The 20202-nt window shown below is 35.0% G+C and overlaps 1 protein-coding gene and 1 non-coding gene across 2 annotated transcripts; one reads left to right on the forward strand and one right to left on the reverse strand.

Annotated features, from left to right (window-relative positions):
- Nucleotides 1–320: 320 nt before the first annotated feature.
- Nucleotides 321–3356, reverse strand: LOC102620520 (GRAS family protein RAM1-like). Its single transcript, XM_006470043.3, has 2 exons — nt 2193–3356; nt 321–1710 (listed from the first exon to the last, which is right to left on the reverse strand). The coding sequence occupies exons 1-2, from the start codon at nt 3111–3113 to the stop codon at nt 589–591; spliced, it is 2043 nt and encodes a 680-aa protein (XP_006470106.1). The 5' UTR covers nt 3114–3356; the 3' UTR covers nt 321–588.
- Nucleotides 3357–15332: 11976 nt separating this feature from the next.
- Nucleotides 15333–15439, forward strand: LOC112497352 (small nucleolar RNA R71). The gene has a single exon (XR_003064150.1). It is a non-coding gene; the product is annotated as a small nucleolar RNA R71 (small nucleolar RNA).
- Nucleotides 15440–20202: the final 4763 nt, after the last annotated feature.

The raw sequence follows: 20202 nt of genomic DNA on the forward strand, positions 1-20202 counted from the left end.
CCAATTTCTTTTTTATTTTTTAGAAGCCTTTTTTTGGATACTCTTTTTTTTTTTTAATTTGAAGCCTGAAGCCAGTGGTTACGACATAAGGACGGGAAGGGGAATCAGGTCAGTGTGTGATAGAATCTAAATTCGATATAATTAATTAATTGACCTTAATGATATATCCTAAGGTCACTTTCTGCAAAATCAAACAATTTATCCTTTACGGCTTTCCCGTTTTCCATTTTTAGCATTCATCTCGTGGTTTTTGCATGGCATTATTACCTACACATAACAAATTAACATAAAAATTTCTAATAAACACGAGCCTAATTAATAATTAAGCAAAATAACCAACAAGCGCATAGATCAATTAGCATGGGCTGTTCTATCTTAACCAAAGTCCTCAGTTCGAGGCTTTGGAATACAGTTACGTTAAATATTTGTTGGAAGAGTTTTACTGCCCTAGTGGTTCTACCCGGCTTGAATATGAATTAGTCGGAGTCCAATGTAGTCTTCGGATACCAGATGATTTAATACACTGAAAATAAAAAATTAAGCAAAAGTACACGTACGTGAAAAATAGAGAATTGCTCATCATCATCATCAGCATCGCCATGCAGAAGCAGCAAGAAGTGCTCTATCTTGCCACCCCAAAAGCAAGCAACCATTATCTTCAGTCAAGCGATAGCCATCACATGAATATAATCCAAGCAATATCTTCGATTGAGTCACAGCATTTGCACTCAATGGCACCCCTCTGAATCCTTTCCCTTCCATTATCTTTCTCCATTTCTCAAGCCTCTCGTGCCTCGCCGTTCTCTCCCCCCCTTCACATGCCACTATGTTTCTTATCTCCGGTGCAAATATGTACTGCTCCACTTTTGCTCTCTGTGCTGAATCAGGAGGAAACGTTGCGTCTAATGAGTCGAAAATTGCAGAGTAATAGTGCAATGCCTCGAGGAACCGGCCTAAGAAGTATGGTCCGTTATGGCTTGCTTCTTGTTCGACTATGGTTACGATATTTGGTGCTTGGTCACGGATCATTGCTAGTAAATTTCCTAGGCAGTTACTGGGGACACGGTGGAGGCGGTTAACGGCGTTAACGGCAAGAGCCTCGCCTACACGTCTGTTGAACATGTGTGGCTTCAGGTCTTCGAGTTGTTCACCTACTGGGTGGAACTCAAACGGTACATGGAGTGAGTGGGCAAGTTCTGTTAAGCAACGTCCAGTTTCCTTCGCGGATTCTATAGTAGCCCCGACTCCGGTTATTCGGAGAAATGGAGCGCCTCCGGGTCGAGCAGCTAGGGCCTGCATGAAGGCTGGCCATTGGTAGCCCTGGAGGATGTCTAGGTCGATGACATGGACACGTTCTTCGGCTTCAAAGGCCTCAAATATTGCTTGATTGGCGGTGAAATGAGCGAACTTAACGTACGGGCAAGCTTGGTAAACGATTTGGTAAATCTTTAGGACCTCTAAAGAGTTTGGTGGGAAAGGAGAGAAGGGTGTTGGAGTAGAAGTGCTTGGTTTTGTGGTTAGGGTTGCTGCAAGTCTTGCACTTAGGGCTTCAGTGAAGCAGGAAGCAACTCGTTGCATGGAGTCGCCGAGAGGCGAGACTACTCGATTGAGGTGATGCAAGTATCTTCTTGCTAACATGAAGTCCTCTTTAGCCACCGCTTCAGCACAGGCAAGAAGGAGATGCACCAACTGAAGCCCGCTATCTTGTTCCTAAAGAAACAAATAAAGATAGCAATAAAATAAATAAAAATTAAAAACAAAGTGTCACATATGAAAATGCTTAAGTCATAAGTGTGGACTTTCACACTTTATAAAATTTGGACTGATTTCTTTATACTGTGTAAAGAGCCTGTACTGTACTAAAAATATTTTTACATCAATATAAATATGAGTTGTATTTTTACATTATTTGCACTTTGTAAAATGCGGATATCTGCACTTAAACATGACTTTTACTATATATATATATATTTTCTTATACATATTGAGAAACAGTTTTGCACATGAAAAAAATATGTACAAACAGCTAATAGAACATGTATGTGTGTGTGTGTGTGTGTGTATATATATAATTTTCTTATACATATTGAGAAATGCTTTTGCACATCAAAAATATGTACAAACAGCTAATGGAATTATGACATGTATACAAAAAACGTACATATATAGACAAGGACAGAAAAGTTTTTAACCTGCTCAGAACTGATTGGGAGAGGGACCATCAAGCTGTGGTTAAGATTCTGCTGCTGTTGTTGCTGTGCTTGCAGCTGCTGCTGTTGTGTTTGTTGCCTCTCCTGCAGTTGCTCTTGTTGCAGTTGTTGTGATAATGGTGCAGCTGCTATTGATCCCATTTGATAAATATCATTGTCATGCTGAGAAGCTCCAGCCGTTGATGATGATTCACTCACTGGTCCACTAAACCTCGACGGATTATTATTTGTCATTGGTAAGCATTCAAGCGTTGCTGGAACCGTCGTAGGCATATCAATTAGTTGAGGTGAGCTTCCACCACCACCACCACCACCACATATCTTCATAGGCGAAAACATCCCGTATCCATCCTTTTGATAATCCTCCAAGAAATCTTCAATAGCCGTCGTCAAAGCAAGATTCTCCGGCTGCATATACTGGTTGCCTGGAGAGTTAAATACTTTATGAAGCGGGCTCTGCCCTTTTGCTCTGAGGCTACTGCTGAATGCTCCAACCTGAGCCGAAAAGCGAGGAGGGGAACATCCTGAAAGGCTCTGTCCTTGCATTGATTGTGCATAGTTGTAGTTGTAATTATTATTGTAAGCTGAAGTTCGTGGAGAAGGCAAGTTTCTCACCGGAGATGAGATCATGAAGTCACCGTCTAAGTGATCGGAGAAGAAGGTTTCCCATATTGAACAATCCGGTGATTGCACTTCGACGTCGCCATCTATTTCAAACTTGAGTGGTGGGAAGTTGAGGCTTGGTGGTGTTAGGCTACTTGGCTGCTCCAAGTCAGAAGATTGAGGAGTTCTTTTTGTCTCTGAAATTGATGACTCATTTGGAGAAGTTGGATGGATTTTAATGCTTGATGATGAGTTCTCACTTTTAAGAGTACCCACAGTTCCACACACTGAATTAATCATCTTTTCCTCTTGGTATTCTAAGCTCAAAATCTAAATATTCAAAACCCACAAACCCGAATCAAGATATATGGTTTTACAAATTAAGAAGTGTTGATTTTGATAAAAAATAATATGGGTGTTTCAATATTTGCTAGCTAGCTTTTACTAAAAGAGCTAGAGAATGTGCATCGATCTCTCTCTTTTTATTTGAGTACATTAGCAAAGGACTGTGTCACATTGTCCAGAATGGCTTTAGAAAATGAAAGAGATGAATTGACAAGTTTGAAATCTAATAGGCATATGATTGGAGGTTAGTGATTTTATTCACCTCCAATTTATCACCTCTACAATGTAAGTTGTATTCTAGAGGTGTTAATTTGTCATCTTTACTCTTTAGCTGCCAATTTTAACTCTCTGTTACACGGCTTTGGAAGGCCTGTGATTGCACTAAATGACAGTTTATTGAATGGGGTCCACTTTCCTAGAGCCGGCCCATGCTGAAAATAATTTAGATGGAATATTTGGTCTTTTTCTTGGTTTATAATATTAGTGATTATCGTTGCCTTCGTATCCAAGACCGACGATTGGTTAATAAAGAATAATACAGGGGAGAAAATTATGAAGGAAATTGTTCTAAATGAGAAAGGACAGAAAAGGGACCCATCTAAAATGTCAATTGTGAAAAGGACTTCAACAAGGCAGATTGACATTAGAGAAACAATCGATTTTGCATTAACAAGAAGACCACCGTATATTACCTTATTTTGTGGTCAATTGCTTTGGCATTTTTGCTCATTCTGAATTACTCCTTTTAAGTTAAATTACTTTTGGTGAGAAAACAAATTGAAGAATGTAAATCGGCTAACCACAAAGATGTGTCTTCGAGGAAAACTTCTTGAGTGTTCTTGGAGGTTTTTTTTTTTTTTTTTTTTTTTATCTCATTCACTTATTATCACAAGTATGTTTCAATTAATCATAATGAAATGTATATATACGTGACAAATAATGAATAAATAAGAATCAATATTCCAAGAGCATCAAAAACCTTCTCGTCTTCAAAATAAATCAATGTACATGCATGAAATCTTAACATAAGCCTAATTATTATCATTATTTTTAACAAAAAATTGTTGGTATTTCTGTGTCAACAACCTTCCTTAAAGAGATGGGGCGGCATGTGACTTCGGAGCTTGATAGTCCAGCCCGTCCCCTCAGGCTTGCCTACAACACGTACCGATGTGGGACTCTATGCTGCCATGTAATACAGTCCCCAACTGCCAACTATAGGCTTTTGGCTATTCTCCCTTCAATAAAATGATCATAAATTTTGTATTGGTTCGATCATCTCCAACGCAATAATATATATAAGAGTTAAATTCAAAACACAATAGTGATCTTCTCATAATTTCTCTTGTGATTAAATCATCCCTTCTTATTATAAAGCTAATATTCTTAATTATCTAAGTTTTATCATCATCTTTCAAAATGGTAGTCCCAATGAAATTATACAACAATAAATAATATCCCATCTTATTGTTTCTCCGAAGAGAGTGAGGTAATTAAGAGGAAAGAGACGAGAAAGTGATAAAGGAAAAAGAAGAAGAAGAAGAAGAAGAAGAAGACAAGAAAGAAGACATAGGCGAGATCGTCGGACTTGGCGTCGGTGGCGCCGCCCTACTCCTTGGATTTGCCAAAGGAATGAAGCTCTTGTCTCTCTTAATTAGTCGGCATTCATTTTAATTATCGTTTAGTTACTAACTAATTATTAAATAAAGCCATGCACACGTGCCATGCATCTACCTTCATTCAAATCATTTCTCACGATCAAATTAATTAATCTTGCCCCGTTGCATGGAAACATTTCACATTTCTTCACAAGGACGGAATGAAACTACTTTAATCTTTAATTAATCTTCTACATGAGTCCACTCACAACCATCTAATTTCGCTTAATTTCTCTTCTTCTGTTTGTCAGTACTTGAATGATCCTGCATGGAAACTTAATGCTTTCAGCATTGTCATCGTATTGGTATTAATTCTGTATTCTTGTACGTGTTGATTATCCTTAAGAACGTCACAAAACTATACTTTTTACGCTTGCTTCTGTGTTTGCATGTACAACTGTCATATGTAAACATTATAATCATGTTATATTTACAAAGTTGAGTGGCAAAATTTATATCGTTTAAATAAAATTCAGAGTCAAAATTTATATGTTAAATGGTATGCCATAAAAACCAAGTCTAGCTAGGGCCAGATTGCTTATGTATCACGCTATGATTTGTTTTTGACTTTTGAGGGAATTGCTTAATCATTATGCAGTGGGTATACAGGATCATTAATTATCATTAGAGTAACTAAAAGTTGAGATTCGTCGATCAATCATTCGTATAATTAATTGTCGCCGTAAAACATGCTTTCCCATGAGATCTTATTCTGTATTTGCAACTTCAGGACCAAGTCTGTATTAACTTTTCTCTTGGCAACCTAATGAATGATCAATTCAAGAAATATTAAATTGGAGCTAATTAATTTTGCAAGTAGTTGTAACAACTTTCTGAATGCGATCACATTAATTGAAGAAAAATCTTACATGAAAACGACACTTTGTGACCAATTAAGTTTGTTTTATAGCTTGTTTTCAATTCATAAAACGTATTAATACTATTGGCTTTATTACCAAATCCAGCTATCTCTCTTACACAAGATTAATGGGCACCACGAAGTAGTGAAAGCTCCATTCAGATGGGAGCAAGCACCGAGCATGGGGCCTTCAGGGTTCAGTGCTACATTTTTATGATATTTGTTTGTACTATTTGTAGCCGAAATCGTAGCGGGGTCAAAGATATGATTATACATTGTAATACTACCAGGGAAAATTTGTTTGACCAAGTTATGAATCTCTTACTCCCGGCAGAAAGAGTAATGAACCTGACAGTTTCTGTTTGTTCTCAACTTTGATTATTTATTTGCAATTTCTTCAGTAGTACAAACAGAAAATGCCTTTTTTCAATTTATTTTCCAGCCTTGCATATCGTGAACTTCAAGGATGGTTTCTTCTTTAGAATATCAAAATGTTTCCACGATATGATCAAAGGTATACTGGTGTTTACGGTTAGGAATTTGCTGGGATTAGAAACTAGATCAATTCAATTACGACACATCTCACATTTCTGTTCCCATATTAATTAAGATATATCTTTTTCACGAGAAGATATATATATATCAACTTTATCTATATTTGTGAGAGAAATGTCCACTCCTACCCAATTATGAAAAGGAAATAGAACGTGGGCCCTCAAATGCTTCAATGACGGTTGACAAATGAAAATCCTAAACGGAAAAAAGGTCTGTAAATTACAATTTCAAATTTTGTTAAGATTAAGCACAGAAAATTAAGGCATCATTGTCAATTAAATTGTAGAGATTACAAAATGAAGCAGGTTTGAGATTAAGATTTGGATTCAATGCTGATATTTTTATAAGATTGTGGTTTTCTTTTGCTGGAAAGGCAATTCATTGAACACGGCAAGAGTATAATAAAATAAACGTATAACTTGCAAAATTTCTTTTGGTTTAGCTGTTAATTCAAAATGCTAGCCTACATAACATATGTATTTATGTCTAATATATGAATCTTTTTTTTTTTTAGTGATAGCACTAATTAGTCATAGTTTTAAGATGGTCTTTTAGATATTATCTTAAATTTTTTGAGTTGTTTTATTATAATCGAAGGAGCAATTTTATATATGTAAGGTTATGAGGAAATGTATACATGTTTAAAAAAAAAAAAAGAATTGAGGGATAATCAATCATGTCAATGACCAATTTGAACATTGGGTCTCCCCATGAACACGCTGGGATGCACGTAGCTGGTAGTGTGGATGTTTTGGGTGAACCGTTGTGCTCGTTTAAATTTGATGGAAAAAAATAAAAGGAATTCAAAAAGCCATAACTTTTCTTAAGTAGCAGAATAATTAAGTGTTACGTTGATGGTCAAAAATAAATTACAAACGGAAATCCTTATCTGATTACAAATAAATGCTCTTTTCTAATGAGTTGTTCAATATTCTTATTTGATCTTAATGAAGAAGAGAAGAAGATGAAGATTTACTCTCCGCAAACACTTTCTCTGCATTATTATATTTTCTAGTAGTTATAACCAAAGTGGGAAGTTGATATTATATCTTCCTTCTTAACTTCCAAACCGCACTTGGTAACTGTAAAAGCAGTTACCAAGTACAGGTCGGGTGGGGTTGTTGGGAAAATATGTTCTTTAAAAGCATATGTGTTTATTTAATTGTAATAAATAATTTTTCTAATTAATAAAATAAATGAGGTATTTTATTCAAATATCTTAATTGCATTAATATTTGTATTAAAGTCCATTTAATCATATTATATGTATTTATGTGATCACCATGTGGATTCACAGAAGACATAAATACAAGTTATCTTATGATTAAATAAATTTAGTTCGCAGTTGATAAATAAAGTTAGGCACTTTATTTAGGTATAGACTGTAATAAATTCATTGAATGATTTGTCTTAATCATGTATGAATTTATTGATGTAGTACGACTACATTGAACAAGATCACATATGAGATTTAATTAACTTTGTAATAACTGTCAGACTTATTAAATCTCATAGGCGTTGATTTTACTGTAATCTCAATCTTGAGTTAATTATGATTTCATGATTGTGATTGTTATTTCATTTGAGTTACCAATGGGCACGACACATCCTTGTGGTCAAGATTACCCGGTATCTTGGTGGGAGCAATTATGAGTATTGGAGTTATGGATTAACAATATAGAATTTGTACAACACATCTCTTGATAGGTTTTCGGTACTTGATCATAGAATTCTCTGGCCAAAGTGTGTCAACATATTTAGTATGTTGAAAATGATCATTAGAGAAAACCAGTAAGGATCAAGGAATAAGATGTTATTAAATTGATTGGACAGTTGAGATATCAATTTAATTAACGATGTGATACAAAGGATTGTGCAGTAAAGAAATCAATATGGCTTGAGACGAATTATTATTCGAGCATACAATTATGGAAGTCAGTTCCAATCTTTTAGTGGAGTAGATTTGGAATTAAATAATTGGGCTAGTTTAATTACATGCCTAATTATTGTAGCCACTATTGTATGTTCCCAAATGATCCCCGGGTTAACTCATTTAATTGACTGCACCACTACTGGACTAATAAGTAAGATAACTAGTTATTTGGGTCAAAAGCCTAAATATATCATTTAGTGGGAGGCTCCATTTAATTAGCTTTTATATAAGGGGCCTTATGTTATTTTACAAGGTGGGCCCCCTATTGAAAAAGCAAAATAACGTGAGTTTTATTCAGGGCATTATTTGGAGCATAGGGTTTTCACTAAAGGGTGATATAAAAGGCTTATTTTTCCCTAAAGAAAAACAGAGAAGCCACTTTATACAGATCAGAGAATAAGATTTTTCTCTCGATTGTTGAGAGAAAAATTTTCTCGTGCTAGTTGCTTTGGTAGTGATAAAGGCGCCCACACGTCAAGTGCAGATTGAACCTGAGTCATAAACTGGAAGATCATTGGAGACAGTTCGTGATCTAACAAGCGTGGTGGTGACGGATCGTGATTTAACAGGAGTGGTGGTGGCGGATCGTGATCTAGGAGCCTAAATCACTTCAGCGGAAAAAGACAACACAGATTTTCAAGGTACGATTTCTAGAATACAAATTCTTATATATTATATGAGAGCGATCTTCAAAAGGTTTTATAAAAATTTAAAACCTAATTTTTTCCCAACAGGGGTCGGCTCATCATGGGCAACCCGCCCATCTAACATCTCCCACTCGCATAGGATGGGACGACGTCGAAGCAGTAGAGCAGTGGACAAAGAAACAATGAAAAACCACATATCTTTAATCATATAGGTAAGTATACCGTGTGACAATGAACATATTCAAAGACCCATTGGAGGAGCCAAAAAATATATCTCAATTGCTAACCTAGGCAAGATATATCTCAATTGCAATCGTATGCAAGAGAATTTCAATATATGTTTATTGTATCCCAGATTTAATTCATTGTAATATTGAAGCATAATAAACCTCTTCAGTATGCCAAAATTGTGCAATCTTTTTATGTATTCACAATTGTAATATACCACATGTATTATACAATTGGTCGACCAGTGGATCACATAAAAGGAAAAAATTAAATATTTATATCACACTCATGTTCATCAATCCAGAATAATCACTTTCCTAGTCATGTTTCATACACTGAATCATGTCAAGGTCAGAGATAACATGCTAAAGTAGCAGACATCATTATGAGATCTCAAAAACGTAGTTGATAGTCATAATGATACTAGGATTAACTTATAGAAAGTCATATGGAACTTACACAATGAGGAAGAAGAGAAATTCTCTAATTTTCTATTTTGGTCATTAAGCAAGTGTGGTATGATACAAGCGTTGCAGTGAATCTTCCATTTAGGGCATTTGTCTCATTAATTCAATTCATTGTACATATTTTAGTCTAGTCGCTCTTCTACAATGTCTGACCTGAGTTCTTAAACTGAACGCTCCTTTAGTGTTAAAATAAGCTCTCACATATTGTTTTTATCAAGTCTCTATAATGGTAGGGTACATCATAGTTGATCTACGAGAAATATTGTTTAAGACCTCATTTTGATTCTAATCAAGGCAACAAAATTTGTAGAATAATCCTTTTTATTGGGCTCTTAAACAAATATATTGTTTCATTATTCTACTTGTCTCATCTTAGCTTGTTCCCAGAGCAATTGAGGCAATTGCTCGTGTAAGAAAGTTGGTAATGACCTGATGACATACTCTCATATGTGTGTAATTAGGCCTTTTATAAAATAAATTGAAATAAGAGAACTTTAAACATCATTGCATTTCAAAATAATTTATGTAACAAAGATGTTCATAACAAATAAATACATCTTAACAAAGTAAAATTACAATCTACATAGCCCTAATGATTTAGCATGATAGGTGAATACATCCCTCGTTATAGCTTTGGTAAGTGGATCAACTATCATGCTATGCGTAGATATATATTGTATGACTACTTTTTTTTTCGCCAAAATATCTCTAATGAAATTGTATTTAGTCTCAATGTGTTCTGATTTGCTGTGTTATTTGACGTCCTTAGAGAAAGAGATAGCAGCTTGACTGTTACAGTAAACAGTTATTGGACTAGTGTTAGTGTATAAATACTAATGCTATTGGTGTCAATGTGCAAGTGTACACAATAAGTAATAAAGTGATGAGTATTCAAGATCGTCTCCACATAGATTGATGTTATTAGACTTGCTACAACAATCTTAACAGTGTAGATTTTGTGTCTAAATTAAGATAAACAATTGATGAAACTAATTTACTAATTAAAATAAAAACACAATAAATAAAATGCAACAAAGTAGATTATCACGTCAAACTCAAGGATAAAAACAATGAGAATATAGAGTAGTTGAGTGAATAAACTCTCTTAATGGTCTTGACTATTTTCTAATAGTTGGCTCGGTTGCTGCAGTATTTGCTACAACACTGGGCAGAATCCTTATGTATCCTCAGCCGTCGCATGTTGGATATCTTATATCTATATGCAACCTAACAGTGATAAGTTGCTATGCCAATATAAGATATAGCATTACACGCTTAGGTTCTATTTACCATACAAGGTGAATCCTTATGTCTAGTTCATCACTAATCTTAAATCATGTATGGCCTTTTTGGGACTCAAGTAAAACTCAATCCAGGAAACTCAATTTAAGATCAAGTATTGTTCTGATATGTTCCACTAAGATAGGCCCTTTTGCGGCTCTTCATTAGCTAGTATCATTAAATGGGTGATCAACCGAAATAACGAATAAAATAAATACTATCAAAACAAACTGCTACAACAAACATGCAGCAACACATATTTCTAGTCAATAAACCATCAAGATTGTTTATCACTCAACTACAAATAAATTTAGTTCATGGTTTGTAAAAGAAAAATAAAAAACAAAGTTTCAGTCATGAAACACATCCCCATAAATAAATAGAAAACGAGAAAGCAAGAGAAGAATAAGAATGATTGAGCTCCCAATTGATTTCTCCAAATTCTCCTCTTGTGCAGCCGTTAATCTATCTCTTGAATCTTGTTTTTCTTTTGTTTATTTGTGTTTTTCTCCTTGGGTGACGGCTCTCTCTATGCCTTATGATGTGTGCTTCTTTTATAATTGAAAATTAGGGTAAACGGAAGCCTAGGTCGCACAAAAGTCAGATTAGGAAACTGCAGATCGCAATTCTGCAAGTATCCCGCGCGGAATTGTTCTAGGATTGCTATAGCAACGGTGACAGCAACTGCACTGTTTCAGATTTGTTTCAATTCTTTTGTAGTTAAGTTCTTCCTTATTTTTGCAAGCCTATTGCATCAACATTCCTTCCATGAATTATAAGCTTCTGGAAACCTATAATTATGCACACAATTTAAGCACAAATTACTTTAAATTAAGCAAAACTCATTAAGATAAACTAAAATGAATATTTATGCAAAATGTAACAAAAATGCAATAAAAACACATCATTTACTCTCTAAGTAATATTAATTTAAGTCTAAAAGTGCTATGATAACTCTCATTTCATAGAGTTATCACACCCCCAAACTTAAACCATTACTTGTCCTCAAGTAATGACAACCACATTCACACTTCAATCACATAATCATGCAACAAATAACTTAGCACTGTCATCAAATTTGTAAGGATTCTTCCACCCTCAGATCACACTCTTAATCATACAAAATAGCCATAGCAGTTCAGTTCTAGACTTAGGCTTCATTCTGTCCAAAGTGTGTGTGTGCCACTTTAATCAAATTCCATAGGTGCTACAACATTGCACAAACTTTGTATACAATTCAGAGGTAGAACACAAATATATTCACATATAGGAGAGCAGAACTCACAATTATATTCAAACTGTGCTACAATTTTTTTTTTTTTTTAGTTAAACCCTTTAATGCAACATTGAGCTTTCATGTGAATGCCTATCACTTGTAATGACGACACCCAATTACTCACTCAAAGTACATGTCAGAGTTGTTACAACAATGCATTCAGGATGTTATATCTGGGTCTTACCTTTGGACGTCTTTGACTCAAGGCTGAACATGGGGCTCATGAACAGATTAGGTTACTCAGTATCCTAGGCAGCAAACCTCTTTATAATTTTTTTTTACATTTTTATATATATAATTGCTGTAGTACTGCTCATAGCTCTTGTTGCCTTTGGACTCAAGTCTGCATATGGGGTGCATACTCAACCTTGATTACTTAGCAACTTAAACCATTGGAGCAAAATTTATTTCATAACAGGCACAGTCCCACAAAAATTTTCCCCCAAACTTGAGATATTTTCTACTTTTTTTTTTTGGTTTTCCTGGCTTTGCTACAACATTCTCATAAAACTCAACTAAAGTCTAACTGTCGGGACAGAAGTTAAACCTCCATCTATAACTATCTCTACTTGGCTTTCTCATAAATACTGAATAACATTCAATTTATCTTTATTAGGTTTTACACAAATATTAGATAACAGAGCTTCACACAACACACAACACACAACACAAGCATAAACACATGTACTTAAAAACACAACCCCCCCCAAACTTGAATGGTGCTGTGTCCTCACGAGCACACAAAACAAAACCACATGAACCGGACATGCGTACACTAAATAAAAGGACATGTAGAATGAATCATAAAATTAAAACTAAATGAAAGAAAAGTTTTGCAGAAAGAAGTAAAATAAACTAGCGGTTAGGGGTACTGCCCTGTTATTGGAAGCACTGCTGCAGCACAGGCTGTAAAGGGTCACTTATTCTTTGATCTACTTCTCAAACACTCCTTATTATAAAATTTGATCAATCCATTTGATGCTACAAAAGTAAGAAATGCCTCTGTTGTTTGAGAATCTTCTGTTATATGTCATGCTGTAAGTGATACTGCAGCAATTCCCTCATGCTTTTTTTGCCCACATTTTTTTTACTTGCTGCAATTTAACACAAAGACATAAAAAAAAAATAGATGCATACTTAAAATAACAAAAAGACAAATTAAATAATTTAAAAACTAAATTTAATGCTTTAAAGACTTAAAACAACTTCCCTTATTGGGTTGCCTCCCAATTAGCGCTTGATTTTAGGTCCTTCAGCCTGACCTTTCTTGTTTCCTCAACCTGGATCTTTCAAGAACCAATCCCTCTTTAGGCTGCTCACATCAGCTCCCAGATAGTGCTTCACTCTCGGCCCGTTAACTTTGAGTTCTTGTTGGTTTGGAGTGAGTTCCCTTTGCTGGATTTGCTCATCAATTCTGAAGGGTTGCTTCTCCCCTGACCATGCTATGTTAGCTGCTCTATAATCTTCATAATCAAGTTCTTCAAATGTTACAGCATTGATTTTTTCTTTACTGCAGCAACTGTGTAATCTCTTTACTACAACAAAGTCCACAACACTGATAAAATTACAATTTTCAATCTCATCGGGACTCTTCATGGCATCCAGTACATTGAATGTAACTTGCTGTTCATTCAGCTTCATGGTTAATTCTCCTTTTTTAAGATCAATTAGAGTCTTTTCCGTAGCTAAGAAAGGTCTTCCGAGAATGATTGACACTTCTTTGTCTACCTCAAAGTCTAGCACAATGAAATCCACTGGAAAAATAAATTTATCCACCTTCACCAACACATCTTCAATCTTTCCTTCTGGATATGCATGAGATCTGTCAGCAAGTTGTAAAGTCACTGTTGTTGGTTTACATTCACCAACTCCCAATTGCTTAAACACTGATAAAGGCATGAGATTGATGCTAGCCCCCAAATCACAAAGTGCTTTGCCACTGTATTTAGTGCCTATGGAGCATGGGATTGTAAAGCTTCCTGGATCTTTCATCTTCTGTGGTATCTTACTCTGAAGCATTCGGCTACTCTCTTGTGTTAAAGCAACTGTTTCAAACTCTCCAAGTCTTCTTTTCTTTGTCAAAATATCCTTAAAAATTTTGCATAGTTTGGCATTTGCTCTAGAACTTCCACAAAAGGGATATTGATATACAGCTGTTTCAGCACTCCCAAGATTTTGCTGAACTGCATGTCTTGTTGTTGCTTCTGAAATCTTTGAGGGAAAGGTGGTGGGTGTCTAAACTGTTGTGCTGCAGCAGATTGTGCAGACTGGTTCTCTTTTGCTTTACTCGGTTCTGTTGATGTTAATGCTGTAGCTGCCTCACCACTAGGTGCTAGATCATAATTTTCTGCAGATGCTGTACCAGAACTGTGTCGATTTACATTTTGAAAAGTGAAAAATTGTGACTCCTTCTTTACTGGAGTGTCTTATTTGCCTTTGTTGGACTCAATTCTTCTTTTTGGTACACCAACTGAACTATCAATATCCTTTCCAGATCTCAAGTTAATCACTTTACAATGCTCTTTCCCTTATCTTCTTGGGTCCTCTATGTTGCTGGGTAAACTTCCTTAAGGTTTGTTGCTTAATGCTGTAGCAAGCTGTCCAATTTGGTTTTTCAAGTTTCTCAAAGATATAACATGACTTTGGACAACCGCTTCATTCTTCATAATATAATCCTTAATCAAAGCCTAAAGGGAGCTAAGTTGATCATTGTTGATGCTTCTTTACTCTTGATTTTGCTGATAAAATCCAGGTGGTTGAGCAGGTCTATTCTGTCCACTAAGTGCTGCAGCAGTCTGGTTCTGATAACTCTATGAAAAGTTCGGGTGCTGTCTCCATCCAAGGTTGTAAGTGTTTGAATATAGATTGTCTTAATTCTGTTTATTGAAGCTGCCCACATAATTGACTGAAGTTGGATTCCCAGGACAATTATCAAATAAATGTCTCTCTCCACAATAAACATAAGAGACCTCAGAAATTTGGTTAACAGTTGCTGGAGCAGTAGTCATAGCCTTTACCATATTTGTTAATGAAGTTACTTGGGCTGACAATGCTGTCAAGGTATCTACGTTAGGAACTCCTGTTGTTCCTCTTGTTGCAGCTTGTCTAGTTGATGGCCACTGATAATTATTGTTAGCAATCCTCTCCAAAATTTCATAAGCCTCATTGTAAGACTTAGCTAACAAAGCCCCATTTACTGAAGCGTCCACCATCAATCTAGTTCTTGGGTTGAGATCATTATAGAAAGTTTCCAACTGTATGCAGTAAGGAATACCATGATGAGGACATCTTCTGAGTAACTCTTTAAATCTTTCCCATGCATCATACAAGCTCTCATCTTTAAGTTGATGGAAAGATGTAATCTCATTCCTTAACTTTGCATTCTTGGTTGGCGGAAAGTATTTTATCAAAAATTTGTCAGCCAAATCATTCCATGTAGTGATAGAATCCGGTGGTAGAGAATTCAACCATGTTCTTGCTCGGTCTCTCAAAGAAAACGGGAAAAGTCTGAGTCTCAATGCTTCCTGCGATGCTCTAGTAATCTTGAAAGCATCACTCACTTCCAAAAATAGCTTAAGATGTAGATGAGGATCTTCTGATAGCAGTCCATTAAATTGCCCCACTGTTTGTAGCATCTGAAACATCACTAGTTTGAGCTCAAAATTGTCAGCTTGAACGTCGGGTCTAACTATTCCTGGATGTATGGCTTGAGGAGTCAACACTGCGTAGTCTCGAATGGCTCTATCTTTATCATTTGCCATGTGAATAATGTTGTTGTTTCCTGGTTGCCTTTGAAAACATTGTCCACTCAGACCTTCATGTACAGTGACTGGTTGTATCTCCTCTCGACGGTTCAAGTTTCTCAAATCTTACAAATCATCCATTGGTACAGCAGCTTGTAATTCTCGATGCTCTTTTCTCAATTTCCTTGCAGTTCTTTCAATTTCTAGATCAAACTGGAAGTCAACAGATTTATATTTGCGCATGCAAGGGTTGCTAGATCACCTATGTCAACAAAATAAATAAATAAAAATAAAATAAAATAAATTAGCACCGTTAAAACTAATTTCACAACTCACAATGAACAATCAATCCCCTGCAACGGCACTAAAAACTTGTTAGTGTATAAATACTAATGCTATTGGTGTCAATGTGCAAGTGTACACAACAAGTAATAAAGTGATGAGTATTCAAGATCGTCTCCACAGGGATTGATGTTATTAGACTTGCTACAGCAATCTTAACAGTGCAGATTTTGTGTCTAATTAAGATAAACAATTGATGAAACTAATTTACTAATTAAAATAAAAACACAATAAATAAAATACAACAAAGTAGATTATCACGTCAAACTCAAAGATGAAAACAATGAGAATATAGAGTAGTTGAGTGAATAAACTCTCTTAATGTTGCTACAACAACAACTACAGCAATGTTGCTACAGCAATGGTTACAGCAACTGCACTGTTCCAGATTTGCTTTAATTCTTTTGTAGCTAAGTGCTTCCTCATTTTTGCAAGTCTATTGTATCAACATTCATTCTATGAATTATAAGCTTCTGGAAACCTACAATTATGCGCACAATTTAAGCACAAATTACTTTAAATTAAGCAAAACTCATTAAGACTAAACTAAAATGAATATTTATACAAAATTTAACAAAAATGCAATATAAACATATTATTTACTCTCTAAGTAATATTAACTTAAGTCTAAAAGTGCTATGATAACTCTCATTTCATAGAGTTATCAACTAGTATTATTTATATTAATATTTAAGTCTTCTATAAATCTCTTAAGCCACACAATTTCTTAGACTGCTGCAAAACATGCAATATACTCGACTTCTATCGTCGATAAAGCCGTGCATGTTTGCTTCTTTCTACTCCATGCAATTGCTCTTCTGTTTAGTAATAATGCATATCCCGAGGTTGATTTGTGCTCATTGAGATTGCCACCCTGGTCGGCATCTGGATATCCAATAAGTCACAAATTACCTTCTTAATAGCATAAAAAATAATTTGAAGTGCCTTTGAGATATGCCAAAATCCTTTTAACAGCATTACAATGCTTTTGACTAGGATTAGATTGGTATATACTCACTAGTCCTATAGCATAACTAATATCGAGACTTGTACACATCATGACATACATGAGACTTCCAATAACATTTGTGCAAGGAACTCCAACCATTCTTTCCTTTTCTTGAGGAGTTTTAGGGCACATATTGAGACTGAGAAATTGTCCTTTAGTTATTGGGATATTCTTTAGCTTACAATCAGTCATGTTGAACCTTTTAAAGATATTCTTAATGTAAAACTCTTGTGATAGAGTTAGAAATTTCTTTGAACAATCCCTAAAAATTTTAACTTCTAAGATATAAGTTGCTTTGCCTAAATCTTTCATGTCAAAATTTAAACATAGTCAATCTTTAATAATTTTGACAAACTCTTTACTGTTCCCAGTTAACAATATATCATTCATATAGAAAGATAATATCACAAAAACGTCTTTACACCTCTTAATATACACACAATTGTTTTCCTTAACCATCCTGAAGCCATAAGAAACTATAACTTGATGGGATTTAAGGTTTCATTGTCTAGAGAATTGATTAAGGCCATAGATAGATCTTTTAAACTTGCATACCTTACACTCTTGGCCTTTAACGAAAAAAACCTTGTGGTTGTTGCATATAAATTTCTTCCTCTATTTCTCCATTGAGAAATGCAGTTTTTACATCCATTTGGTGTAACTCAAGGTCTAGATGTGTAACAATAGCCAAGATCAATTGTATAAAAGCAAACCTTATTACAGGAGAAAATGTCTCTTCATAGTCTACGCCCATTTTTTTAGGTATAGACTTTAAGGACTAATCTTGTTTTAAATCTTTCGATGGTCCCATCCGTCTTACGCTTTATTTGGAGAACCCATTTGTTTCCGATAGTTTTACTGCTGGCTAGATGATTAACCAAGTCTTAGACCTGATTGACTTTCATTGACTCCGTCTCCTCCTCTATTACTTTCATCTATAAATCCTTAGCAGACAATGTAAGGGTCTCGTTAAAAGTATTTAGCTCTTCACCATTGTGTAAAGCAATCATAAAAGCTTCTCCCTCAATCTCAAAATGACGACGAGGAATTGATCTACGATCACTCCTTGAAATTGATTTCTAAATTGGAATTAAAGTGTCTGGTGTTTCACTCCCACTCAGAGTAGTAATCCCGAATGATCTGTATTAATGCCAACACTAACATCAGAAGTGATAACCTCATTTAGATCTTTTAATTCATAAAATTGAAAATCCTTATCAACTTCTCTAATGTCATAGTTCCACTTGTATGTTCACTAATGAACACATATCCTTGGAGTGTTTTGAGTATCTAATAAAAATACATTTTTTACTCCTAGCTCTTAATTTTTCAAGTTTATGGGTGGAGTTATAAACATAAGCCGCAGACCCCCAAGGTTAAAGATGAGATAGGTTCGGTTTCCTATTTGTCCATAACTCATATGGAGTGAAAGTAACTGATTTTGAAGGAACTTAATTAAGTATATAGGCAGCAGCTAACAAAGTATCTCCCTAATAGGATTTTGAAGGAACTTAATTAAGTATATTGACCTAACCATTTTTAACAAGGTTTTATTCCTACTTTCCACTACTCTATTTTTGTTATGGAGTTCCAAGAATAATCAGTTATTTATCTATTCCTTTCTTATTACACAGTTCCTTGAACTATTCTGAAAGGGATTCCTGTCCTTTGTCAATCCTCGGAACTTTAACATTATTGTCTAGTTGATTCTCTACCATGTTTAAATATAATCTAAGGTAATCTAATACTTCTGATTAATAAGAGATCAAGTAGACATGACCGAAACGTGAATAATCATTAATGAATGTAATAAAGTATGAAGCTCCATGTTTAACCCTTACATTCATTGGTCCACAGATGTCGGAGTGGATTAATTGCAATGGTTTTTCAGCTTTAATTCCTTTGCCGAATGGTTTTCTAGTTGTTTTGCCAGCTAGACAATTTTCACATATAGGCAATTCAACCTGATGAGTTGACCTAATAAGACCTCTCTCGCAAGTCTATGCATTCTCTTATCCTATGTAACATAATCTAACATGTCAAGTAATTGCATCTATCTCTTTGTTGCTAGAAGAAGTAACATACGAAAAATAACTATTATCATTACTTAAACCATCAAGCATTGTATCTAATACAATAAAACCATTAATCAAATTTCCAATTTCAATAGAGATTAAATTTAAGAAAATTTACAAACAAACACCATGAAAGTTTAAATTATATCATAATTTAAAAGAACAGAAACCAAAACCAAGTTTCGTTGAATCTCCAGTGCATATAGGATATCATGTAACAAAAAAATACGACCACCACGCAAAGTCAATTTACAGGTGCCTATTTCTTTTGCTTCAACTCTGGAGTTAGGTGTTAGTGATTATTATAATCAAACTCTATCGATGCCAATGTGCAAGTGTACACAACAAGTAATAAAGTGATAAATATTCAAGATCGTCTCCACAGGGATTGATGTTACTAGAAATGTTACAGCAATTACAATAGCGCAATCTATCTTAATCCCGAAATTAACAATTGTAAAGTTGGTTATATTGAAATTGATAATTGTGATAGAATAAAATGAAACAATGCAGTAGTGAAATAAATTAAATAAAATGTGTCGAAGAATCAATTGAGAATAAGGTAGTTGAATGATCAAACTCTCTTTAGGGGTTGACTGCTTTTCCTCAAGTTAACACCAGTTGTTACAGCAATTACTACAGCACTGGGCAGAATTATTTTGCATCTTCAGCTGTCGCGTGTTGGAATTCTCACACCCTTAAGTATATTAGCAATGACCAGTTGTTATTCTACATACAACATGGCCTTATGAACCTCTATTCTCTTCACTCTACAAGGTGAGTACCTATGTCTAGCTTGTCACAAATCTTACCTTCAAGTATAGCCCTTATGGGATTCAAGATAAACTTAATCCAGGAAACTTAAATTAAGACCAAGTATTACTCTAATAGTATCCACTAAGACATGCCCTTTTGCGGCTCTATCTTAACTTGAACTATTAAATGAGTGGTCAACCAAAATAACAGTTATA

This window comes from Citrus sinensis, chromosome 2 (assembly GCF_022201045.2).
Source record: "Citrus sinensis cultivar Valencia sweet orange chromosome 2, DVS_A1.0, whole genome shotgun sequence".
Lineage (NCBI taxonomy): Eukaryota > Viridiplantae > Streptophyta > Magnoliopsida > Sapindales > Rutaceae > Citrus > Citrus sinensis.